At 46.0% G+C, this 27,280-nt stretch overlaps 1 protein-coding gene across 2 annotated transcripts in view; it reads left to right on the forward strand.

The window, feature by feature from the left end:
• PRMT8 (protein arginine methyltransferase 8) overlaps positions 1-27,280 on the forward strand; it is a 96,415-nt gene that overhangs the window by 55,144 nt on the left and 13,991 nt on the right. For both annotated transcript variants that reach the window (XM_039236347.1, XM_039236348.1), the window contains exons 4-7: positions 2,357-2,420; positions 17,113-17,255; positions 17,882-17,969; positions 25,328-25,443. In XM_039236347.1, coding sequence (XP_039092278.1) covers positions 2,357-2,420; positions 17,113-17,255; positions 17,882-17,969; positions 25,328-25,443 — 411 coding nt within the window. The remainder of the gene's footprint in view (positions 1-2,356; positions 2,421-17,112; positions 17,256-17,881; positions 17,970-25,327; positions 25,444-27,280) is intronic.

Here is a 27,280-nt window from a genome sequence, read left to right on the forward strand (position 1 = left end):
ACCCAGAGGATAATAACGAGACAATCTCCTTCCTTTGTTCTATAAAGGGCAAGTTGGTAGGTTTAAATTCTTCTGCTCTGACTGCTGCAGCCCCTCCAGATAGAAAGGAGGCTGACCCCCTGGGAAGCTTCCCAGCCTTCCTCGGGCTGCTGCCACACAGCTGCACACAGCCTGATGACAGGGAGGCTGAGGGTCTGGACCTGCAGAGAAACTGTGAAAAAGAAGAGCTCTGCGTGGCTGGCTGATGTTTCAAAAATGCAGTGGGTCCAAGGCTGGAATATGAAAATTAATCTTGGTCCAAATTAAAGACAGGCTACAGTCAAACTCGCAGCGTGTGCACAAGATAGCTGTTTGCAGAGGCCGGAAGGAGTTGAGCAGTTTTTAGTGGGGCTTTGTGCTCTGTGCGTTTAGCTGGTCATCCTGCAGCCTGTGCTGACAACCCCAGGCACCCAGGTTGACCAGAGACCTTCAAATCCCCTTTCCACCCACACCCACTCGGCCTCAGAGGCTGGCCCCTGAGGCTCTCAGCAGGGACAGCATTCCCCCTTGGCACCTGACTTGGACAGTGCCTGGGCTGCAGAGGGTCTTCTAGAAACCCTGGGCTGTCCTCAAGGCATCCCTGCCACAGACTGGACTGGAAAAGCCATGATGAACTGAACTGAGGCACTCACTGACGAGGTGGGCTCAGGTCAAGTCCTGCCACTCCTCACTTTCCAGTTTTCCTTCACTGGGCTCACCAGGAGGGAGGCTTTCCATCAAGGGACAGACTCCACTTCCTGTGATCACAGAGCCTTGGGGTGGGGCTTGATTCACCTAGCCATCTTCCCGCTTTCTCTCTCAGCCCTGTCTCTGAGGCCTTGCCCTGGTCTGGGGTGCGGGTAGCTGAGGGCCGAGGAGGCAAAGGGCAGAACTGCTCTTCACTGGCTTCCAAGTGGCCAGCAGCTCCAGCTAAGGAGCTGACAGGAGGCATCCAGCCGGAGCCTTCCAGCTGCGGTGACCATCCCAACTGTCCCAATCTGTCTGCCTCCTGATCTCTTGCCATCACAGCTCTTTTATAAACAGCTCCCACATGTAATTGGACCTCTTTCCTGATGGCTCATTTCACAGTCTCTCCTGTTCCAGGCTCCGCCTCTCCCCACTGCTCTTCTCCAGAGAGAGGGAGAGAGGGAAAAGGAGAGAAGTAGAAGGAGGGAGAGGGAGAAAGAAGAACTGGGGGGTAAAAAAACAGGGGGCAGAAGACAGGAAAAGAGAAAGGACTGTGAAGCTGCCCAGGTCCTGGGGCGTGGGAGCTGTCAGTGCTCTCAGTTGTTGACATGCTTTGGCTCATTTAATCCTCACGATGACCAAGTTAAACAGGGGCTGTTTCCTCACTTATGAGGGAACTGAGGCACAGTTAGAGAGTAGCCAAGGCCAGATGTGAATCCAGGCCTCCTGCCTCTAGAACATTCATTCTTCACCGCGAAACCGTGCAATCTCTTGCAGATGGATACCAACGTGGCAAGGAAGGAGAAAGATTTGGAGAGAAATACAGTCCTACAGGAAGTGAGATTGTAGCCCAGGAAAGGACAGAGTGACCCCTTCCCAACCCTGAGGGTGCCCTCATCCTTCCCCAAGGCTTTGACGGAGGCTGTGGGCCACCCCCTCAGTGCTCCTATGCAAGTCCCCTCCCCTTTGGTTTCAGCATTCCGTGGCCATTCCCCGACACGTGCCCAAGGCGGGGACTTGATCTCCGGCTCTTCCCACGAGGTCAGCTCAGCTGATGCTCAGCTAATTTCTCACATACCTTGGCCCTTTACTTAGGAGATTTGGGGAGGCTGGAAAGATTTGTAGATTAAAAGGAATTAACCATCTCAAAGGTGAACACTGAAGAAAGGGTAAGAGTTGACTTGTGTGAGACGTGTGTGGCAGGATGGATCTCAAGACTTGTCCTGAGGCCCTGAGGTGGCATTTTCCTGATGGTCCCTATCCTGAAATCTGCCCAGTTCAGCAGGGAGGTTGGGAGTGAGCAGGTAGAGTACAGCAGCTAAGCGACCTCATGCCATATTCCTCTGGCCAGGAGGAGACCTGCCAAGTACTACTGAATCTTCAAAGTTGGACACCATGTCCTCCATTATGGAGCAGTGACTGGAAGTCCACCTCCTCACAGCAAAGGCAGCCAGATTCAATGCAAGAGCCACTGGCCTGCAAGTTGAGAGGGATGCACTGTAGTTTTCAATCTGCTGCATGAAAAAATAGCTGTATGACTGTGGGCAGGTCACTGTACCCATCTAAGCTCAGCTTCCCCATCGGTTAAATTGGTGTTAGATATGCTGTGATCTGTTTTACACCTTTCTCCTTTGTTCTGTGCCCTTTCTAGATTGAATGCTCCAGTATTTCTGACTACTCAGAGAAGATCATTAAGGCCAATCACTTGGACAACAGTAAGACATACCTCTGTGTGTTTTCCCATGGACAGAGGGGGTGAGGGGGTTTGCACTTTCTTGTTTGGGTGGTATAGACTGATGTAAGAGGGAAGAGTACAGAGCACTTGGCCTTGGGAAGGAGGAGCCTGGTTGAGGTCCTATTAGCAGGACTGTGCCCACGGGCTTCTGAGGTTCCCCATCCCAGCCATGTCAGCCAAGGGCACGTTATTCCCAGCTCAGCTTCCATGGCTTAGCTGCTTGGCCCCAGCTGTAGGCATTCTATTGAGTTTTGCAAAATGGCAGCTATTCCTCCTCTTCTTCCCTCTCTATAACCCCCAGCCCTACCTCTCCCTCTCAGCCAACCAGGGGTGTCCTAGCAGATCCCAGGCTCTGCCTTTGGAGAAATGTGGTCCTCTATTGCCCATGGGCTCTGTTGCTGATAATGCTGTCTTGGCAATTAGGCTGCCCTTGGGAGTGGGACCTTCTCCAAGCTGGCATCTGATTATAAAGAGACGTGCCTTCCCTCCCCCTCCTCCCCTCATTCCTTTCACATGCATTGCAACCTTTCCCAGGCCCTTCTTCTCAGAAACCTAGTTTGAACACACTCACACCAACAAGTGTCCACAATCCAAAGAACTTCTTGCAACTTTTATCAGTCAACTGGATAAGATTTAGCCTTCAGGCCCTGTGCTGAGGTGGGCCAGATCACATAGGGTGTGTAAATTAGGAAAACAAGGTTGACTTTTTTTCCCCTAAGGATGATAGAGGCATTTTGGAGAATTTTATGTAAAGAAAAAGTATTTCCTATGGGATATGGATTAGAATGTGTTATAGGCATCAATAGCATAAGCAGAGACAAATTAGGAGGCTGTTTTCAGTGCTCAGGGGACATGCTGTGGCATGGACCAGGGTGGTGGCAGTGGAGGTGGAGAAAAGTGACCACTTTGGGCTAGAAGCAAGGGGATCTGCTGATGAAATGCATGTGGAAATGATAAAAAAGATAAGAGCAAGGGCTATTTTGTTGCCTTGAATAACTGGGTGGATAGTGGAAGACTTAAAGTAGAGAACTCTTGGGGATGACAAGAGGGAGAAAGAAATCAAAAGTTCTCTTTTGCACATATCAGGTTTGTACATGTCAGTCTACTAGATGGACATCCAGTAGACTTGTTGAGTAAGAGCAACTTTATGAGTTTATACTTCCAGGGAGATCTGGCACATGGGATTTGGGAGTCTTCCACATATGGATGTTATTTTAAGCTACAGTATGATGTCACATAGGCTTAAAGTATGGATGGAAGAAGAAATGGGCCAAAGATAGGGCTCTGGGCCATTTCAACATTTGGAGGCCAGTCAGAGGAGAAAGGGCCAGAAAAAGGCAGAGAAGATACACCCAGTGAGGCTGATGGACATTCAAGACAGAGATGCACCATGAAGCCAAGGGAAGGAGGAAGGGGTGACTATAGGAAATGCTCAGAGATCAAGTAAGGGAAGAACAGAGAGTGACCATTGCATTTGGCCACATGGAGGCCTTTGGGGTTCTAAACAAGAGCAGACTCAATGCTGGGTCAGGGACTGAGGTCCAGTTAGAATAGGAAAAGATTGTGGAGGGTGGGCTGTAAATAAGTCTTCTTGCTGTGCCAGGGAACATGGGAATGGGCCTGGAGTTACAGGTGGATGTGGGCAGTTGTTTTTTAAGGATAAGAGATACAGAAACGTGTGTGCCTGATTCAGTTGTCTAGTAGACAGGCACTTACGGGAAAAAGAAAACTCAGGCGTGAGGCCCTTAAGTTCAGAGCACAGGTATAGGGGTTGGCCTTTCTCTTGGAGTAGGGGCAGTTTAACCACAGAAACAGAGAGTGAGGAGTGGGGCCCCAGACAGGGATCGGCTGGTGGTGGAAAGCCCCCAGTTTGTTGCTTCTGTTTTCTTTTCAAAGAATGAGATGGTCTTTGGCAAAGAAGAGAGGGATGGGAAAGGGCATGGGAAGGGATGGAACGGTCTTTCAGAAGGAGGGAGGGAGGCAAATACGCTGGACTGGACTGTTGGGGATTGCTGGGCAGTGGTCAGCACCTGCTGGAGATGAGTCAACATAGATAATGCAGTAAGCTTGGTCCTTGCATGAGTTTCCCCTTACCATGCTCGGTGGCTTGGGTGTGAGGAGAGGCACCTGGGTGGGGTCTTGGACAGTGGAGTGGGGGCACATAAGTTGGTTTCAATAATGGATCATGGAATTTAAGCTGGGTAAGGTAGGAAGTGAGGAAGGTAGGGGGGGTGGTAGGTGAGTGACAGTGAAAAAGTTTAGTGATATTTGGGAGGCCATGAGCAGATGTCCAGAGGCCTTTATCCAGCTTGAGTAGAGGACATGTTGCTCAGAGCCTCTGACATCTGACTTTGGTGTCCAGTCTCTCCTGGTTCACTCAGGGTAGCCCGCTGTTCTGCACACTCCTCAGAACAGTCCCTGACATGGGCGGAAAAGAAAGAGAGGTGAGCTCTCTACTTGCCTACTAAAGATAGAAAAAGAAAACTGGCCAATTCCTTCTCTGCAAGGGTGCAACAGCCTGACATCCATGTGTTTTCATCTGACATCCCTTTCTCCAACTCTGTGGCACAGGGCAAGAGGTTTCCCCCATTTTATAGATGTGGAAACTGAGGCTAGGAGAGCTAGGATAGAAATTTGGTCTTGGCTCTTGCTCTTGTACTCTCTCCTAAAGTGTGTTTACATTGACATGGAAGCCCCAGGAGGGCTGCCAATCCTGAAAATGAAAATTGAAACCTGTTAGGAGAAGAGGGTGTGTACAAATTGATGTCTGATCAGACGCCCACCCAGTTCCACCCCTGGGCCTCAAGGGGTCTTCAAAGCACATTTAGACCATTCCCTGCCTCTGTACAAGTTCACTTGTGCAGTGATGCCTCCCCTTGGAGGGGGGGTGGGTCCTGCCTTCCCCTCTCCCCTCACTCTTCATCTGTCTCTTGCTGCCAATTCTCTTGGGATCTGGAACGGTAGCCTCCCTGGCTTCCAGAGGGCAGCTGCTTGCAGCCACTGGCAGCAGCGTGTAGAGTGCACCTGAGTGCGAGCAGGGGCGAGTAGCTCCTGATGAGTGCCTTACTCTTGGAGAAGGGCAGTTTGGCTCTGAAAGCTTGCCAGCGAAAAGAAGCCGATAGCTCCTCATCATGCCCTCTAATTCACATCTCGAGAGCTCTCCCTCCCCATCCCTCCTCTGCTTCAGTTTCCTGTAATTTTTAAAATGTTTGTTTATTTTTGAGAGAGACAGAGACAGAGTGTGAGTGGGGGAGGGGCAGAGAGAGAAGGAGACACAGAATGCAACGCAGGCTCCAAGCTCCGAACTGTCAGCACAGAGCCCGATGAGGGCTTGAACCTATGAACCGTGAGATCATGACCTGAGCTTTCGTCGGATGCTTAACCAATTGAGCTACCCAGGTTCCCCCTGTAATTTGTTTTATTTCTGGAACTTCCCTTCCTTTTTCGCTTCTTTCCTTTAACCTTCAAAACATTCTAATATATAGAAAAGGTACAAGTACAACGTTTTTTCCTGAACACGTTGAGAGCAAGTTGTTGACATGATGCCCCATCAGCCCCAAATACATGAATATGTGTGTCATACAAACAGGGACATTTCCCCGCATATCCACACTGTGACCATCAAAATCAGGAGACTAATGTTCTTCCATGATCATTAGCTAGCACTCAGATTCTGCTGTCTGCCACTTGTCAAAATAGCATCCTTCACAGCAAAAGGAATCAGTTTCTTTAAAAAAATTTTTTAATGTTTGTTTATTTTAGAGGGAAAGAAAGAGAGAGAAAGAGAGACAGACAGACAGACAGACAGAATATAAGCAGAGGAAGGGCAGAGAGAACGAGAGACACAGAATCTGAAGCAGGCTCCAGGCTCCAAGCTGTCAGCACAGAGCCTGATGTGGGTCTGGAACCCACGAACTGTGATATCATGTCTTGAGCTGAAGTTAGACACTTAACCCACTGAGCCACCAGGGCGCCCCTAAAAGGACTCAGTCTCAATCCACAGGTTGCATTTAGTTGCCACATCTCTGGTTTCCTTCAGGCTGGAGTGGCCAGATACTCTTCAACTCTTGTTGCCTTGATGCTTCAGGATTTCAGGCCAGAGTCCTGTAGAATGTCCGTCAGTTGGGGGTGCATGATGCTTTCACATGATTGGGTTCAGATTGTGCCTTCTGGCAGGAGCTCAGGGGAGATGCAGCGACTTTCTCCCTGCACAGTCTTGGGGACATGCAGTTTTGATTTGTCCTGTTACCGACAGCATTTGCTTTGATCACTGCTTCTGGTGATGTCTGCCAGGCTTCTCCATGGTCAAGGTGCTCTTTCTCCCTTTGTAATTAGTAATATTTTCTGGGGGAGGCAGTTTGAAACCATGTAAATATTTCATTCCTCATCGTTAATTTCCTATTTTACTCAATAGGTTATATCTATTATTAATAGTACTTATTTTGATACACGAATTGTTCCTAATTTGGTCACGGGAGTGCCTTTCAGCTGGCTTCTGTGTCCTTTTGACATTCCTTCTTCATTTTTTGTGAGCTTTCTTATTCTTCAGCACAAATGTTTCAGGCTCATCTTATGCTTTCTATGGCTTTGTTTTAGAATCCACCATTTCTGGGGCGCCTGGGTGGCTCAGTCGGTTAAGCGTCTGACTTCGGCTCAGGTCATGATCTCACGGTTCATGGGTTTGAGCCCCGCATCGGGCCCTGTGCTGACAGCCAGCTCAGAGCCTGGAGCCTTTTTCAGATTCTGTCTCCCTCTCTCTCTGACCCTCCCCTGCTCATGCTGTCTCTCCCTCTCTCTCAAAAATAAATAAAATTAAAAAAAAAATAGAATCCGCCATTTCTCCAAGGAGTCATGAGTCCATTTACCGGCCAATGGCATTTAGAAACTAGGATCTGGGGCTAAATGTGTTCATTGATTTTAGGGTTCTGAGGCCCCCAGGCTGCTTTAGCAGAAAGAATTAGAGAATGCGTGTGTGTGTGTGTGTGTGTGTGTGTGTGTTGTGTGTACACACACATTTATATAATGTGTACTTCATACTGTCAAGTGTGAGTTCATGGGATACCCCACCTCCCGCTCTAACCAGCACCACAGGCTGCTCTTTCTCCCTTCCCATGTTTGCAATTCCTTTCTCTGACAGTGGAAAACATGGTTCCTACCATTCTTCTTCTTCTTTTTTAAAGATTTATTTAGTTTTGAGAAAAAGGGCATGTAAGCAGAGGAGGGGCAGAGAGAGAGTGGGACAAGGATCTAAAGGGGACTTGGAGCTGACAGGCTGACAGCCCTGATGCGGGGCTTGAACTCATGAATGGTGAGATCATGACCTGAGCTGAAGTCGGCCACCTAACCTACTGAGCCACCCAGGCTCCCCTGGCTCCGTGTTCTGTATATGTTTACTTATTGCATCCATCCCCCCGTATGTACACCATCTCCAATTGTCACCACCTCCTGCCCTAGGCAGACGTGTCTGTCACACCGTGTTGGGATCTGACATTGGCATGGGTACTCTCCCTGCTCAGACTCCAGCTCGCTGAGCCAGGCTGCTTCCTGTGCGGCGGCCCTCTCGGCCCCTTGGACTTCACTCTCCCATCCTAGGCCACCTCTTCACGCCCTGCTTACCACACTCGGGCTCTGATGTGCTGTGTGGGGCCGCTCAAGCTTCGACATCCCATGCTGGACTGTTGTGGCAGCTACCCATACCCGCTTTCTGGGCTACCTGGGCATCTAGCTTGCTCAGCCTTACCTTATGGCTTTAGGATAGAATTGTCCCATGCTCTGTACTTTGATGCCTCACACTTGATTCTGTATTCATGAGCAAAGGCCCAAGAAGGACAAACCCTTATCCCCAAGCAAAGAGCCAACCCCATGCCTCATTTGTACCCCTCACATACAATATACCAAGGAGGAGAGAACTCCAGGCCCAGGGGCCTTTACAAGGCAGAGGTGTTTCTACTGCCTCCTTCCCGGGGCTTAGCAACAGGTGGGTGGAGACGGTAAGACCGCCCAGGGCCCTGTCTGCTGTGCCCGCTCCCTCAGCCTTGGCATGTGTACTGGAAAGAGGGCAGCTTGACTGTACAAATGCTTCCATGGAAATGCTTTTGAAATGTTGCAACAGCCAATTGTGTGGGGCTCAGGAGCGTAGGTGTACAGACATAAATAACAACACAGGACATAAAATACCTGCTACCCAGAATCAATCAATCTCTCTCCCCCTCCACCTCCATACAGCTCATGGGGCTAGATTTATTCTCATGTAGACACACACCCCCACGAAGCCACCTGCAGTGGCCATGCAGCCTTCACACGGCTTCTTCCATACGCATGGCCCACTCATGTGCTCAGAGACGCCTGTGACTTTGACTTCCTCCATTTCCCTGCTGCAGAGCCAAGTGCACTGCTGAGATGCTTAGGAAGGTAGATTTGTTTGTGAAGGTTAACATCGGAGCTCAGGGATGGATAAAACTTTTATAGCTCTAGAAACAAAAAGATTATAACCCATTTACCTCTCGGGAAACTAAAGGGAGAAAGTGTAGCCCTCCTTTCTTGTCTCTTTTCCTGCCTGTGGGCATCCTAAAGCATTAAGTGTCACAGATGAAGGGTACTGACTGCAACGAGACACAGCAGAGTGGCAATGGACAGAGCACGCTCCACAACATAACAGTAGGGACGGCTCTGTCCCGTCACTTGGCTTTCCTGATCCGCTGCCTGCTACCCAGAGAGGAGCTGGGTCCCCCCAGAGCGAGCAGGGCTACTGGTGGATGAGAGACTGTTCACAGAGTGCCCAATGCCAGGCTTCGTGTGTGGTAGGTGCTCAAGCATTAAGTGTAGGTCCTTTTAGGTTTCATGTCCTACACTTTGCTCTTTCTTGGCCACACACACTCTGAGTTTTGGAGACGATGCTTGAATCCCCTGCTGTGGCAGGTTTCCTCCGTGCCCCGTGGTCATGAAACTTTGGGATGATTCCCCTGATGGGGATCCCACCATAAGCCACCTGGGATCTGTGGTTGTGAAGAGCACTTGCTTCTTCAGGAGGGGGTGTCACCTCTCTGCAGCTTTGCTGAGGCTCCCTTCCTTTCCTCTAGGTCATGCAGAGCAGGAGCCCTTTCCCCACATCCCCTGATGATGACACCATCTCAGATCCTACACTCTTTGCTTCGGTTTGAGTCACTGTCTCCCCTCTCACCCTTGACGCCATGCTAAGAAATAAGCCCAACCTGGCGACTGGAGGGACCCAGATGCTGTGCTCCTGACACCACGGCTCCAGCTTCCTTCCATTAGCAATTGCGGAAAATGCCATGTCATCTGGTGCTGAGCTGGAATCAGCGATAGCCTGTCGTCTGTCCGTATCCCTATCTGTTGTCAATCAGAGTTACTGTCCAGCTGGAGCTCTTTACCTAGTCTTGAATCCAAACTGAGAGTCCCACTTTTTATTCATATTAGACTTCCTGTTGGTAGACTTGGTCCTTCCTTACAACTACTAAGACTCTTGAGAGAGCGTGGCTTTTCCAAGGTCATCGTTCTCTGCTTGCTGTTCCCCCATATTTGATGGGTGCCCTGGGGGGAGTATGGAAGCACTTGTAGGCTGGTCTGACTTTGGCTCTTGATCAGCGCCTTTGAATACAGCCAAGCAGCCAGTGGCGAATCCACACGATAACATGGCACATCCATGAGGATGCCATGAAGGCAAGGCCTTGTCAGAGCACTTGTTGGAGGTCCCCACATGGCACACTGCAGGCAGGGGGAGTGAAGAGCACTGACTCTGGAACCAGACTTCCTGATTCACACGTAGTGCTGCTTGATTAACTTGTGATTTGGATACCTTATTTTTTGTGCCTCAGTTTCCCCACCTGTGAAATGGGAACAACTATGGGACCTACCTCATAGGGTCGTTGTGACGATTCCATGTTACCGTACCTAAAACTGTGGCATGCTGAGACAGGCTCCTACAGGTTCCTGAGGACCGGCTGTTAAATTTTCAGTGTATTTGTAGAATGGATTAAGTCATTCTGATGGCTTGGAATTGGCCACAGTGGGAATATTTATACCACAGAAACCAGCAAATGATACAAATCAGGGCTACTTTCCCCTGGAGACCCAGTTGTTAAGTATCTACCAGCACACCACTGTTAAAACACAACAGTATCCCATGGGCAGTAAGCAGCCAAGAAATGTTAGCTATGGTTATTATTATTTCATTTATTAACTTGACTAATAACCCTGTCAAAAGAAGAAATTAGATTAATCATATATAATTGTTTTTAATGAACCTGTACTAGTGACTCCTGGCAATTGCTACTTCCTTTCCTAACTGCTCGTGAAGCAGCCTATTAATAATCTTGGGGCTGGGTTTCACTCCCTCATTCCTTCAGGCATTGTTATGCCACATTCCACACCCTGTACCAGGTGCTGGGAGCCAATGGTGAACCTGGCAGGCAAGCTCTTTGCTCAGGTGAAGCTCACTTATCTCACGGAGAAGACAGACATAAGCTCAAGCAAACAGACATCATGATAGAATTACAAATGGTGAAAGGTCTTAGAAAGAAACATGATGGAGTCACTGAGAAAAGTGGGGTGCCCACTTCTGACTGGGGGTCACAATGGCATGTTGGAACTGGCTCACATGGTTCACACCGCCTTGTGAGAGCTGATCCTGCACTTTTCTTCCCAACTGTGCATGGGTGACATCCAAGTGTGAACAACAGAAATCAGCCATGGTGTAAATATTTACACCACCGACACCACCAAGTGCCCTTTTCCCCCTCCTAGAGCCAGTTTTTGGGCCCTGACCAACACAGCACTGGATGTGAGGAAGCTTCTGGGAGAGGCCACTGAGGCACAGACCTGACTGGTGAAAAAGCCATCTGCTGAGTAGACAGATGCATGTCATGCAGAGGGACCGCTGGTGCCAGCTCCCTGAGATGGGAGATGTTTTGTGCCTGTAAGCTCTAAGTACTGGGTGACAGTGACACTTGGAATGATTTTCAGAGTCCCAGAGCCTAGGAGAGGATTTGCTCCTTTTACATTCACACTGACTCAACCACCCCATGTAGTACCCTGCCTTCCTAATCCCTGCCCTACTTGGCGAAGCCCCCACAATCCTCTGCTTGTGGCCAATGTGTGGGGTAGCTGCCCAGGTTGTACCAAGACAGGGATTGTAAGTGGTGGGTGATAGCTTGGGGTGGGGTAAGACCCAGTATGGTTTTGATTGCCCAAGTATTAGTCCAGCCAGTGCAGGGTCTCTGGGCAGGGAAGGGCTCTGGCCAAAGCTAGCAGGACTTCAGAGCTCTAGCTAAGCAGAATAGGCCCTCGGTCCTCAAGGGAGCCAGAGCAGGCCAGGTCATGAAGCCAGGCAGATTATGTACTAGGGGCAAGGCAGAATCTCAAGCCCTATGTTCTTGGGTGAATGGAAGGTTATGGAAGAAACAGGAGTACCATACTGAAGGTTCTACTATATGGAGGCTGCATAGCACCCATGGCTCTTCTATGCCACTCCAGTTATGGGCTCTGTTTACTGCAGAGTATTTTACAAGTTCCCCCAGATACTGGGGGCAAAGTTATTGGTGTCTGCTTTCTCCCACCACCACTGGTCCAAGAATGGAGCTTGGTCTGACCTCGTAAGAGAGGTTTATCCATGCATCTGGACCTTGGAGAAAACAAGGGTGAGAACCTGAGTCAAGGCTGATACCAGGGAGGTGTATGAGTTCCACCTCCATCATCCGGACCGCTCATGATGGTTCTACCTCTCCTCACCCTGCTAACCAACCTGACTGGCCTTCAGGAGAAGGATGGGTGAATCCTTGGCCTTCTCTGGTTTCTTTTCTCCCATCAAGCAGCTGCTTGGTGTACACGAGGTAGGCAAGTCAAGTATTATATCCACCGGCAGATGAAAGAGGGGGATCTCAGGAAGGATGATGACTTGTACCAGGGTTCCACAACAGGCCTAGCCTTTGGCTCTACCTTTTGATTTCTCTAAACTCCAGTTCTCTCATTTAGGCAGATGGAATAATAAAACCAACCACACAGGTTCCTGTGAGGGTTACAGAGATAATGTAAGTGAAATCACTCTGCAAGCTGCTTTCAAATGCCAGCAAATTTTTACTGTCATAATTAGGACTAGTTTGAGGATCTTTTGTCTTTGAACCAAAATGCCTTTTTTTTTTCAAAATTGCTTATTCATGCATCCATTCATTCATTCAGTAATGATTTTTGAATGTTTGTGAGAAGTCAAGTGCTCTGCTAGGTCTTGGAAATAGGAAGCTGAAATAGACAATTAAGAAGAGGAGATTGTAGCCTGGAGGCAAGTCAGGCCCCCAGAAGGTGTGTGGCAGCTGGCGTGGGTGTCACCAAAATAGGCTTGTGAACGACATGGCAAAGGAGCTGAGGGGCAGCTGGTGTCCATGCTGTGGTGGGAATGGCATCAGAGAGGCTCTACCACCTCAGAGTGTGCCTCGCACTCATAACCCTCATGCCCACTCCTCCGTGACACAGGATCTGCTCTGGGGAACAGAGGAGTCTAAACTGGGGAGACCACTAACTGCAGACCTGTGGGGTCAGCTGACTTTGATGGACATGTGGGACGTCCAAATGAAATAAGGCTGGCCCAATTTGGTTTTTGGTTTAGTTTTAATTTTTAAATTTATTTTTTATTTGACACAGAGGGGGAGAGAGAGAGAGAGAGAGAGAGAGAGAGAGTAAGGTGGGGCAGGGGAGAAGGGCAGAGGGAGACAGAGACAGAGAATCTTAAGCAGGCTCCACTCAGCAGAGGACCCCAAAAGAGGGCTCGATCTCATGACCCTAGGACCATGACCAGAACTGAAACCAAGACTCAGACACTCAACTGCCTGAGCCACTCAGGCATCCAATTATTTTTTTAAAGTCAAACCAGTGACCATGAGTCAGAATGGCTAGATTTCTGTAATGAACACAAGATGAAAAGAAAACAAATCCAAAAAAAGAAAAAAATCTGGATGTCTCATTTGCATACTTGAAATTACAGGGGAAGAATCTCCCAATTTAGAGTTTAGAGTTTATTGCTCCCTGTTGTGCACTTAGTTATGATTAATCATTCCAAAATTCACGAGTCATGGTCCTCTTAATTGAACAAACTTTCCATCATATTTATGAAATAAAACCATAGCTCCTAAGGGTGACCTTAATGCAACCTTGAGTTGACACAAGGTTAGTGATGTGGGAATCAGATTGGGAGCTGGGTTCTACAACCCATAGCTGCTCAGAACATGAGGATCAGTGGCTAAGATCCCCTTGAAAAGCTTGGCATAGGTAGTAGGATGCCTGCCCACGTCTTGGAGCCAACCCACTGCCATGCACTGGCCGATAGCCCTCAGTTAGTTGCCATAAAGCCTGCTGTAAGAGGTAGTATTTTGCAGATTGGGAAACTGGATCTGGGAGTTTAAGTGGTTGCTGGTGGTGACTATAGAAAACAGGAAGAATATCCCTGATGATTCAGCTGGGCAATTATATTTGGGTCCATAGAAACAATGTGGCCTCTTTCTTTAAAAATCAGCCCCAAAGAATTAGTAAAATTCGAGTCAAGCTGGATGTTGAAGGTACAGCTTCTTTATTGGTGTCAGCTACTTCTACCAGTAAACTTCGCACAATGCCTTTTACATGCTCAATATATATTTGAAGAACTAAAACATTTTGGCACTGCAGATCATCTTAGAGACTCTTAGGTTCAGTCCCTCTCCTTTTTCTTCCTCCACTGAGGAAATTGAGGCCCCAAAGGGAAGGAACTGTTTGATCAAGATTTGTTTGTTGTTGGCTAGAACAAAAACCGAAGTTGTCTGCCTCCAGGGCACCAGCAAAGGGTAGCACCTGGGGAAGGCCATGAATGGGGTCTGGAATCCTGTCCACAACCAGACTGAGGGAAAGCCTGCCTTATTACTTTTCCATAGGGCCCATCTACTCACCAAACCAAAGCACGGGCTACATCTGCTCTGAGAAATGTTTAGATGCAGAAGGGTGATGCTAAGTGAACAGAGGCCCAGACTGTTGATTTTTAATAGGGTTAATTGATTCTTTCTGCCTTTCTGTGACCCACTCTCATTCTCTCTCTCTTTCTCTCCCTCTCTGTCTCTCTCTCTCTCATCTGTCTATCTTCCTACCTATCATCTGTTGTACCCATAGTGATCAAGATATAGCAGCTAATGGATAGAGCGCTACTGCAGAGAACAGGGACAGCATTCACTCATGCTGGGGGACACCCAAGGAATATTGGGTACATACCCATCTGTGAGACTAGACTATAAGTTCTTGTCCATCTCTGCTTCTTGCTGTCCTACCAGAGTCCTGTTCATGGAAACATTCTTGGTGAACCATATACTAGGCACCCAGAGTGGAGGCTGTGGGGCACCATAAGCAGAAGAACCATCTTCCTGAGCCACAAGAAGGTCATGATCTAATGTAGGAGATGGAGCATACCTACAGCTCCACAGATACATCCAGACATTAGGGAAGAGCCTTAAAGAAATGTGCAGAGAGAGAAGAAAGGGAAAGTACCTTGAGATCATCACAGTAAGTGAAATAAGTCAGACAGAGAAAGATAAATACTATGTGATTTCACTGGTAAGTGAAATTTAAAAAACAAAACAAACCCCAGACTCACAGATACAGAGAACAGATCGGTGGTTGCCAGAGGTATGGTAGAGGTTGGTGGGGAATGGGTGAAGGGGATTAAGGAGGTACAGACTTCCAGTTCTAAAATAAATAAGTCATGGGAATATAATGTACTACATGAGGAATATAGTCAATAATCTGTATCAACTTTGTATGGTGACAGTAACTACACGTAATGTGGTGATCGGTTCATGATATCTGTATATGATGTCAAATCATGGTGCTGAATGCATGAAATTAGTATCATATGATATGTCAACTATTCTTCAACAACAACATATATTTGCAAAAGTAAGACAAACCAGGCTTTGCACTCAAATAATGAGGCAGGTGGGTCAGGCATGTATTTGTCAGTTCTTTTTCAGAACGAGAAATAAGTTAGGCACTCCATTTGCATTTTCAAAAATCCCTTTGTTACTGTGTGAATCCTCTTGGTTCATCCTGAAGGCTGCTCTTGCTTGAGTTCCTGCTTTTGAGTTGTAGAGTCCCCAGAGAAGCAGAGCTTGGATACCTCCTCCTCCTACCCATTCTGAACCTTTTGGAAGAGACCAGGCCTTCCTTAGGGGTAGGGCTCATGAGTAGCAGCCAGGAAAGCCAGACAAATTGGGACCTTACTCTAGAGTGATCAGGGCCAATATGCTTCTGCCAAGTGTCTGACTCCTTACAGAAGAGGTCTTATCTGAGTAAGCCTTGATTGAATACCAGATATTGAAGATCAAATCATCATTAGGGGCTACTAATGGCCACTCCATCACCTGTGTTATCAATGTGAAGACATGAAACAAAACCAGTGACCTGTGTGCCCTTTGTCATCCAGGAACCTCTAATCCAAATTAATTTTAATGAAGCTCAGATTCAGGACAGATCTGTTCTCTTTGTGTGTATGTATGTGGTTTTTTTTTCCACTCCTGAGTACAAGCTATTGTTCAATTTTCCCAGCAAAGCTCAGGCATGGTGTGATTTTTTCAGAAGATGGTGCAGAAAGAGAATTTCAGAGCATGAATATGTGTATCCTTTCAGAGGAAATGTTCAAATGGAATCAGCCAACCAATACATCACCCTGTCAATTTCACAGCAGCATCTAAGATAATGTTTGCTATGATCTTTACAGTAACAAATGCAAAAAGGGACTCCAAAATTAGGTGTACGACTATGTCAAATGACAAAAAACCCAACTAAGAAGTGTCTCCAGCCACAGAGTGATAGAGGTCTTGGAAGTGACTCATGAGCAGAGGCCACTAAGAGCAGGAAAGTGTTCCCAGCCTTATCCCCTTCACTTCTCTCTTAGCTGGACAGCAAGGTGGGGGAATGTCAGATGATGTCCACCTTCTGTCGAGCCCCAGCTATGAGCCTGGCACTTCACATTTGCTATTTCATCACCTAAGTTCAACTACTGCGTAGTTACTATGTAGATACTACCTTCCCTGCTTATTCTCTGGGGAGTCAGAGCTCAGTTAGGTCAAGTAACCTATGGAAAGTCCTATAGTTACTAATGAGATTAAGATTTAAGCCCCTGACTACAGAGACCATGCTCTTGTCAAGACACCAAGTTGCCTTCCTCATGAACCCACTGGGAGATTAGCCTTGGATGGGAACATATGCAAGAGCAATAGGAATCCTTGCCCTTTGGATTTGAACCATCATGGCAGCCTAAAATGGGATGGAGAGTCATAGCATATCAGACCTGGTCTCTACTTCCACAGTCACTATTGAACCTCTCTAAGCCTCAATTCTTAATGAGAATAATAATAATGTGTTGAATTCATAGAGTTGCTGGGAAGACTACATTATATGGTGCATATCCCAGGCTTGGTACAGGGCCAGACACATAGTGACTGCTCAGTACATTTTAGGAAGAAAACATGCAAATAGTTTGCAGTTCTCTTTGTATAACTAGCTTGGTGAAGGGTGAGGTATGTCATGTCTTAAAGCAGAATCAGAACAGGGATAAAACCTGTAGGTCTGCCCCTGATGTGGGATGCTCATGGTTCCAGGCTAGGGTCCCTGCAAAGTGTGGCCGTGGGGTTCATATTTTCCAGTCATCACCATATTTAAGGGTAAAGTGGAAGAGGTGGAGCTGCCTGTGGAGAAGGTAGACATCATCATCAGCGAGTGGATGGGCTACTGTCTGTTCTATGAGTCAATGCTCAACACGGTGATCTTTGCCAGGGACAAGTGGCTGGTAAGTGTCCTGCATGCTGTCCCCTTGTTGGCTTGCTGGCTATCCTGCTGCTCCACCCTTGGCCGACAGTCTAGGAAGAACATGAGGACTCCAGAGAGAGCTTGAGCTAAAAGGTCACCTCCTCCAGACCCCTCTCTTTAAACCAGATCTGCTTTAGAGGACAGAATGATGGTACCTGGGTCCAACATATCTGTTACATTATTCTGTAGGTCTAACACTGGCCTCTTTGGTCATAGACAGCACCTATTCTCTGTTGTCAAGACAAAAATCTATTCTGATCAACAGGTACTTAGGACTTGTTTGGCTGCCAAAGAGCTGAGCATGCTTATGACCTTGGCTTCTCTAGGCTAAAGGGTTATAATATCCTTTGCTGTTCCTCATGGACTAACCTTTTCCCCACTTCAGTTGTTCTATTAACTCTACCTAGGTCACTCAAATTCTCCCTGTTCCCAAATAAACACTGAGCATTGCCATCCTAACCCTAACCCTGGTCAAGGTGACAGTCTGCTGAATGAGAAATGCTGGCAAGGGGGTGCCTGTCTGGTAACTCTATGTGCAGTTCAAAATGTGATGTCTTTGTCAGGTGAATAGATTACGAGACCCATTTCCCCACAATTCATCAACAGAAACCTGGAGGGCTTATGTTTCCAGACCGGGCAGCATTGTACGTGGTAGCAATTGAAGACAGACAGTACAAGGACTTCAAAATCCACTGTAAGTCACCTTTTAAGTTTTTGTTGGACATTTTGTTTTATATTTGCGGTGGGAGACACTTCATTGGCCCTGAGGTGAACATCTGGTGTCATGAATATAGCTTCCATGCCTATGGAGGAGTTTACCTGAGACTTATTCTGGATTCTTCTCTCTAAATGTTTTCCTCTAGTCCCAAGGGACAGGGCGGGGGGGGGGGGGAGGTTCTACAGAGAGAAAATAAGCAATAGAGCTCGTATAAGATACATATCCTGGAGTGAGAGAAGGAATGCAATGTGAATGAAAAATGAATTGAAGCAGCAGAAGCTGATTTTTGCAGAGAATACCAGGCCAGCTGGCTGGGAGCTTGTAGAGGTTCAGTTATGTCAAAAGTCCACTGCAGGGGTCAGAGACAGCAAATCACTAGCCAGGTCGACCATTCTCAATCCTGGCTCATGCAAGTCAAATTTATCAAAATGATAGTGCTTCTTCTTCACATGAAGTAAAACACGTGTTCTTCTATGAGGTTCTTTTGGGGGAATGGCTGGCGATGGGGGTGGGGAGAGATGGAGACTGTGTGTGCACGTGTGTACAAACATGTATGTGTGTATTTGTCGTGGGTCTCATATCCAAACTTATATTTATTCTGCTTTATCACCCCAAAACTTATTCTCTTGTGGAGAAGAGCCAACAAACGATCTTTTGTTTGCCCACTCCAATCTTTTATCTGGTCTGAAAGAGATGCTTTGTTCTTTTTAATTTAGACGGTAGCATTTCTTGGTGACACAAGCTAGGTCTTCAAGCTTATTCCAAATGTGTTTTCATAAATTAGAAATGGCCACATCTCCTCAACCAGAACTAAACATGACAGAGGAACGAAGAAACCCTCACACTGGCAAGCACGTGCATGATCCAAACCCAAGCATGAGGTAGAAACTCCACACAGCATGATGGAGTCAGAGGACCCGGGATTCCTGCCCCTGCAGCAGCCAAACCCTCCTGGGCAAAACTACCGTGGAAGGGTTCACAGACTGGACACATGATCAGCGCCTTCTGTCCCGAGAGGCGGAGACTCCGTAGTCTGACAGATTATGGCTCCATTGATTCACACAATTACCATCTAAGTATTGCTAGTGCCCAACGACACTTTAGCTGGACTGTGCTATGGAATGTGTATATTTGTGTGTGTATGTTCACACCCTTCTGGAAATATAGCATCAAAGCACAGGTAACATTGGATGATAATATAACATCAGAGCCAGGTTCAGGAGAAGACAGAAATGGGACAGTTCTTTGAAGTTCTATGTTCTCTGCCTCCAGCCTATCTGGTGTCATTTCTAGCATCTGATGAGCAATGAGAGTGAGGATGTCCTAGGTTAGATGATCATGCTTTGAAGTCTGCCAGCCCTGGGTTCAAATCCTACCTGGATAACTGGAAACAAATTCCCTAACCACTTTGGCCTCATAGATAATATTGCCAATCCCATGTACAGCCATGAGGATAAAGTGAAATGATGTATATCAAAGGATGTCACAGTTCTTAGTGGTATATGAGACTTGACTGGACCTAGGCTCTGAACATGTCACTAAGCCCCTTCCTGTTTGTAGCTCTGACAAGCGAGCCTCACTGCCAAGCTTGTTGGCCTCCAGTGGCTCAGAATCTAGGACAGATGTGCTCTCATGGTAGATTGCAGAAACAACTCAACAGTGAACATTGATCAAATGCATGTAAAATAGGACATATTTTGCCCTGGAGCTGCATTATAATGCTGCTTTTGGAGTTCTTGCTGTGTAACTATACTGAGAGTGCTTTGAGGGGAAACTTCAGGTGTATTCTTCATTCTTGTGTGTAAATATTTTTTGAGCCCTGACCCAGGGCACAGTTCTTTAAGGGACTTTCTCATGGTTTAAAAGCAAACATACCCTACCGTCCTCCTTCCCCTGGATTGTGTTTGGGAACCTGTGGCATATGCACACTGTAATGAGCCAGCTGGAGCTGGAGAGGACCCTGGGAAGAGCCCAGGAGGTGCGAGAGGGCAGTTGCTGCCACTCAGGTGCTAGTCCAGGACTGGAGACCGCGCGATTTAATCTCACACTGCCCATTGCAATTTTCATAGCTTCTGGGAAAGGAAAAAAAAAATTTTAATCAACCTTTCTTTTTTCTCATTAAATGTTTGCTCTGGAGTCTTCTATCCAAACTCCGCCCCTCCCCAAAAACCTCAACCCCTTCCCCCAAATAAAAATCATATATACATTTAAAATTTATTTAAAATACTGTGAAGTTTTCCATTAAAAATTTTTTTAATGATCTGTTTTTGTTTTTAGTAAAGGAAGTGAGCCCGCTTAGAAATCTGTTTCAAATAAACAGAGATTTTGGTTACTCTGAGTTCTAAATCAAAAGTAAAACATAAAGGTTGCTGGTTGCTAAGGGAACAATTGTAAGCAAATTTCAGTTGGTTCAAGAACCAGCTAAAAAAGAAGAATCTTAAAGTGGGGCAGGAGAATGAGATAAGCCCAGACCTTTTCATAAAGTAAATTGTTACAAAACAGCTTCCTCTTCTCCTTTCCCCTTCCCTCCTCCCTTCACCTCTCCTCCCTCCTCCCCTCCCCTATCCCCTATTGCCTTGCCTCTCCTTTCTTCTCTCCTTTCCTTTCTCAACCACATGCAACATGGAAACACAAGAATGAGTGAAACACAGAAGTTGCCCTCAGTATGCCCACCAACTGCTATAGAACACATAAAAAGAGAGGTAAATGATTGGCATGCACTAGACTATGTACTAGACTCACAATACATATTTTGTTGAATGAATGAATGAACAAATAAAGGAATGGAAATAAAAAGTAAAGGAATGTGCCAGGTGTAGTGTTTAATCCCAAGAGAGGAGCAACCTTTTTTTTTTTTTTTTTTTTTTTTTAACATTTCTGCTATGGAGGAAATATATAGTATCTTAAAACTGGAGGGAAATGTGGTCAGTTTTCTATTTGGTTTCTCATCCAATACATGAATCTCATGTGAATCTATAACCTTCTGAGAGTCAGAGGTATGGGCACCAGCTTCCTGGCTCATGAGAAGATGAAAAGGAAGGTCTCCTGTGGAGTTAGGGGTGCCTGCAGCTGGTGGAGTGAAAGGCAGGACCGCTTGGACAGCTCAGTTGCTTTCCAGGGGGTTCTCTTCCAACTTCACCCCCAACATCCAGAGCTCTATCCTCTAGCTTTCTCCAGTGTTATACAAGGAGTTGACTCCATTCCTGAGAGACTGAAATGTATGAAAGTCTTCCTTTCTGTCTAGAGGAGAAACTGTAATTAGTACCTGCTGGCACTTGCTCTATTTTGTTATTTCTCTGAGCACATTCTGAGGCATCCCCATTAGCCCTAGCAGAGAAACTCAAATTGTGGGGCCAGGGTGGGGAAGGAGGATGTAGCTACAGCTCTCTCCTATGAAATGTAAAATGTGTTCTCGAGTGCTTCATATTTCATTTCCTGCAACCGCTTTTGAGATTTTTCTCTTTATTTTGATATTCGACAGGTTGACTCTGATGTGTCTACATGAGTTTTTCTTTGTATTTAGTGCACTTGGGATCCTCCAGCATTCTTGGATCCGTGGGCTGATGATTTCATTCATTTAGAAAAAAACTTTCAGTCATTATCTCTGCAAATATTTTTTTCTGCCTGATTTATCTTTCTTTTCTCCTTCAGGGACTCCAATTACACATATGTTAGATACTGTTTGATATTGCCCCATGGATCTTGGGTGCTATTATATTTTTTCTCTTTTATTTTTCTCTTTGTATTTAAGTTTGGGTAATTTTTATTGACCTATTTTGAAGTTTATTCATTATTTCCTCTGATGTATGCATTCTGTTAATAAGCACATTGAAAGAATTCTTCATCTCTGATATGTCATTTTCATTTCTAACATTTCCATTGCCTCATTTTTAGTTTCCATCTCTCCAGTGAATTTCTCCATCTGTTCATGCATGTTTTTCCATTAGTTTCTTTAACATACTTATTATAGGTACTTTAAAGTCTCCGTTGGATAATTCCAATATCCAGCCTGGCTGGTTCTATTGACTGTTATTTTCTTTTGATGATGGGTCATATTTTTTTTCTTTTTTCATTCACCTTGTAATTTTTTCTAAATGCTGAGCATTGTCAGTAAAAGCACGATAGAGACAGATGCACAACATTTATGCCAAGAAAAGAGTATGCCTTTTCCTCTGCCAGGCCATTAAAGTGGGAATTTGAGTCAATCCAGTCTATAATGATAATAGGTCTGGGCTTTGTTGTGGCTTTAGTTACATTCACTACATCACAGGGCAGTTCTTTTCAAGAGTTTGGTTTTTAATCCATTACAAAAGTTCACAGGTCCTTCTGATGTTATTTTTTCAATCTAAATAAGAAAACTATTAACAATATTTCTGGGTAGCCAATGGCCCTCACTCCACATATACTCAGTCAATAGATAAGACAGAATTGCAGTAAAAAACTAATCTGTTTGATTTATTGTTGTCCCATCCCTGATCCACTTATGGTAAAGGAGCTAGTAGGAAATGAACAGTTAGCAGAAAGAAGAGAAAACTAATTTAATGTCCTAATGAACTTTCTCCTGAATAACTGAAGGCAGGGTAGTTTAGCTGGGGAGAAAAATAGTAATTAACCTCTGTAAAGGTAACTAAAACACCGGGCATTGCAAAGCAGTGTAGACATTAAATATCTGAGAATGAATCTCAATTAAAAAAGCATTATATGTGCACCTGTATTGTGCTAGATGCTGGCCTATAGGTGTTGAGAATACAGAAGTAGTCCCATTATTGGGAGTGGTTAGAAAAGGTTTCACAAAAGCATGAGACATTAAGCTCACCATTTCACAACTGCATGGGCCTTTAAAGATCATCTAACACATAGTTTTTCACACTCTGGTTGGAATTACCTATATAGATTTGTAAAATTCCAGCTTCCAGCTTCCTGGATGCCAAATATGGAGATTCTGATTCAGTAGATCTGGTATGGGCCCAGAAATTTGTATTTTTAAAAGTGTACCATATGATTCTGGAGCATGGAAGCACTGAACCAAACTCCTCACTTTTACAGGCAAGCCCAGAGAAAGGAATTGATCTGTCCATGGTCACATAGCTGATATGGTGGCAAAGCCAGAGCTCAAGCCACATAATGAAAACAACCACTAAGTATCTGCTGCTTTCTATATGCCAGACACTGTCTTATGCACTTTACATATATTATCACATTTAAACCTCATAACAGCCCAATAGAGTTGTTGTAATAATATAATAATCTCTATTTTTAAAAAAACCCAACTCATTGAGAGGTAAGTTTTTGCTGAGATTACACAGCAAATAAATGGCAGAGCCTCAGTTTGGACTCTGAAGCCCAGTCCTTTACCATTATGCACATAGACTTGGATATTTGCCCAACAGTTGCCCTGAGCCTCAACTTAAAGCAGAGCTGAGAGAGGGAAGGAGCAGGAACATGGCAGCAGGTCCCTTAGGAAGTATTTTACATGAAGGCAGCATGTTTAGTGCACATGTTTTGTCTGGAGAGAAGACAGATAGCTATTTCCAGACTCTAGAAGGGGGTCTTCTCTGAAACATGTCCCCATTGCCAACCAAGCAGCTTCCTTCTCCAAAAGTAAATTTCAACTGGGAATTTGGCACCAACTTCAGGTGACTTAATGGTATATGACTGGCATCTTATCCGTAAGCCAGAATGTCACAATCCGTAAGCCAGAACGTCACAAGGGCTTATCTTCTGGGAGATGGTTATTTTCTCTGCCTTTTCTCCCTGAGGAAAGTCTTTTGTGTGCCTCAGAAAAGGGTCAAAGGGGCATAGCTTTCATCGACCGTTCCCACCTCCTTCCTCACACACCTCCTTTCCTAAATGTACAGAAACACAGCTCCTTAAGGCACCATTTGTTTGATGCACATTTTAAAAGGAAATTTAATCCCATAAGATTTTAGAAAAAAGCATCTTTACTTCAATGCATTTCTAGACCCATTTGAATAAACAGACAAATGAGATTCAGCTGCTCAGTAACTAAAGCCTGTGCTTAGGCCACCCTCTGCACTACAAGGAAAGGAAATTGCATTTCCGGTTGCTGTCACAACAGGGTCATTGCAGCTGAAGAGTCAGGGGACAAGTTGGGGTGAGCCCTAGCTCCACAATCTCTCTGATGTGTGATCCTGGCCCAGATACTGTGGGTGGGCCAGATGCCAAATTCTCCCAGCCTATTTCCTTGACTATTAGATAGAAGTATCCCCTTGAGGTTGCTGAGTATATTAAATGAAGAGTCTAGGGGTGCCTGGGTGAGTCAGTTAAGTGTCTGACTCTTGATTTTGGCTCAGGTCATGATCTCATGGATCATGAGATGGAACCCCATGTCTGGCTCTGCACTGACAATGCAGAACCTGGTTGAGATTTCTTTCTCTCCCCTCTCTCTCTACGCCTCTCCCTGCTTGCACTCTCTCTCTCTCAAAATAAATAAATAAACATAAAAAACAATGAAGAGTCTAGCCTGGGCTAGGTGGCCAATCAATGGTAGCAATGATTATCACCAATTAGGAATGGTCTTAGGTCATCAGATGTGCATTCATTTACTTACCAGCCCTGCACCCTACATCTTTCTCCCTCTCAAAGCACCTTATGAGCAGCTACAAGGGGCCAACGAGCACCACTGGGATGGTTGTGCACCACTTGGGGGTTATTTCTTATGGGATGGATTCTTAGTGAGTGCATCATAGCATAGGAGAAAGGCAAAGACTCTCATGGACCCCTCTCTTTCATTTTGCAGTTGAGAAAACTGAGGTTCAGAGAGATTAGGGAATTAGCCCAAGGGCCTGGTCAGTAAGTGGTGGTGCTGGGATTCAAACTAGTCTATACCACTTTAAGAGCCCATGTTTCTCTCTGCTTTGTTAAACGATCAGTGGGTGAGGTCAGGAGAAGGGAGAAAGATGGGTCTTCTAAGTGTGCAGAACAGCTTGAACAAAGGCACCAGGATAGAAACGTGGATGGCAGATAAAAGTTTGTAGGAAACTCTCTTGGCTGAAAGAGAGGGACAGGAAAGTAGATACAGGAAGAGTCAGACAATTTGGATTCTAGTCTACAGTAGCTTTCTGTAACATTCTAGCTGTGTGAACTTAGAGAAGTTTTTCAGCCTCTCTGAGCTTTAGTTTTCCTAACCATCAGCTGGGATCTGTACATACTGCCAAGCTCTCCGCCCAGATGAGCAATTCCTCTATTCTGATGTAGGGGAATATGAGTTGCCCCTTGCTCTCTTGGGCATTCTGTATTCTAATATTCAGGAGGGCTGGGAAGACTTCTGGGGGTCCTGCAGCTGGCCCTCATGTCTCACTCTGTTTTCACAGGGTGGGAGAATGTCTATGGATTTGATATGACCTGTATCCGGGATGTTGCCATGAAGGAGCCCCTGGTGGACATCGTGGACCCAAAGCAAGTGGTGACCAATGCCTGTTTAATAAAGGTCTGCAGACTCATTCTGCTTGGGCCAGAGCGTGCTGGGAACCCAGCTGTGCCACTCTGGAAAGCCGTGGGCCTTGAGTAAAGGCAATCACAACTCCTACACAGCCCCTGCCTGGTGAGGCAAGGTCACCTTGGCCAGAGTCTCTGGCATCCCAAGGTGACCACAAGTCACAAGAAGGTGCTAACACTAAGCAGAGCCACAGAGAGAGCCCCTGGACTCCATGGTGGCACAGCTGAGGGAAAGGAGTCAGTTCAATTCCCTTCATGGTGCAAAGGGAAGGGTGTGGGAGAGGGGGCATCATAGGAGATGCAGGAGGGTATGCTCAGGTTTGGGGAAGCTACTCCATTCACAGGTGGATGGCCCTCTTAGGAAAGAAATCCAATACCTGAATCTGCTGTGTAATCTTCATTATACTCGCACCTCTAAGTCCACATGTGACCCAGCCAGCCAGAGCTACTCAAACCCCTTCCTGAGTGGTCTTGTTTGTACAGGCTATAACAGCTTTTTTTTTTTTTTTTTTTTTTTTTTTTACAAGGCTTTTTTCAGTGCATGTGATGAGCAGCTGGTCAGCATCCTTGGGACACTGATCCTTAATGCATCCTTATTATTAAATATTCAAACATATCAAATTTGATAGAGTAAAATCAAAAGCTCCCCTTGACCTCTCCTCCCTCTCAACCCCACACTCTTCTTGGAGGTAATACTATTTACACATTGGATTGACCTTTCCATCCCTTTTCTAAGTATTTGCATTTATACATGCTAATATATTATGTTGAGCCATATAACGACTGATATTTATTTTTTTTTAAATCTAGAAAGACATCACTTTCATATGGTTGAAGTTAACTTTTTGATTTAAAAATCTGGGTTCATTCTGTAAGTATTCACTGGCGCATGTAGCCCTCCTCTTGCTAAAACATACTTGCCTGCTCTGGTCTTCTCTGTGTCACTTCTTGTCTGGGAGTGCTGGTCTGGAGACCTGCAGTATTTTCAATGGATAAAGGGGAAGAGTCTAGGGCTATTGGGGATGAGGAGAGGTTTCTGAAGTTCTCATGTAAACCGCTGCTTTGCCCAGGGGAGAACTGTCCTTTGTCCGTGGGCACAATCTTCCTAAGAAGAACCATTACTCTTGGTCCATAGTGTCATTGCAGCATTTAGAAGGGACCTCCGAGGACAAATAAAACTAGATGAGCCTACACAGATGAGTCTGAGATGTTGCTTCCCTCTTGTAACATCCTGCCTAAGAGGTGTGGCTGGGAGTCTAAGTCTTGGGCTCTCTGTTGATGGTGTTCTCACTAATTCTTAATTTGGTCCGTTCCAAGTCCAGGCAGGCCTGATTACAAGCAAACGTGTTCTTGTAGTTATTTCCTACCAGCCCCTCTGCCTAAAGTGCACCCCCAAATAATCCCACCCATAGCACAAAACACTTCTGTAAACATTGTAGAATAGATAGAAATCTCCTGGTGCAACTGAATTTGCCCAAATGACATATAACCATTAGGCACCTGCATGTAATGGCTTCAGTTTGAAGATACAATGCCTTCACTATGCTTGGGCCCCAGGTTGCTTTCTGCCTTTGGTGGGGTGGGCGTGGCCACTGTGTTTCTGTAGGTCCCACTGCAGGTCACAAGCACATGATGGACCAGCCTGCTTCAGCCTCACCCCCTTTCAAGGCCACTCTGCCCTCCCACTGCCTTCTCCCCTCTCTTAGCAAGGCTCTTTCCCCTGGTTCTACCTGAGTGCAGCCAGGGGCAAAGCAACCAAACTCAGTGAGGGCGTCACACACACACTCCTGTAAACTCCTTGTGGCTATGAGTATGTGTCCAACCTGGAG

This window comes from Hyaena hyaena, unplaced genomic scaffold (genome assembly GCF_003009895.1).
Source record: "Hyaena hyaena isolate Hyena2069 unplaced genomic scaffold, ASM300989v1 scaffold_108, whole genome shotgun sequence".
Lineage (NCBI taxonomy): Eukaryota > Metazoa > Chordata > Mammalia > Carnivora > Hyaenidae > Hyaena > Hyaena hyaena.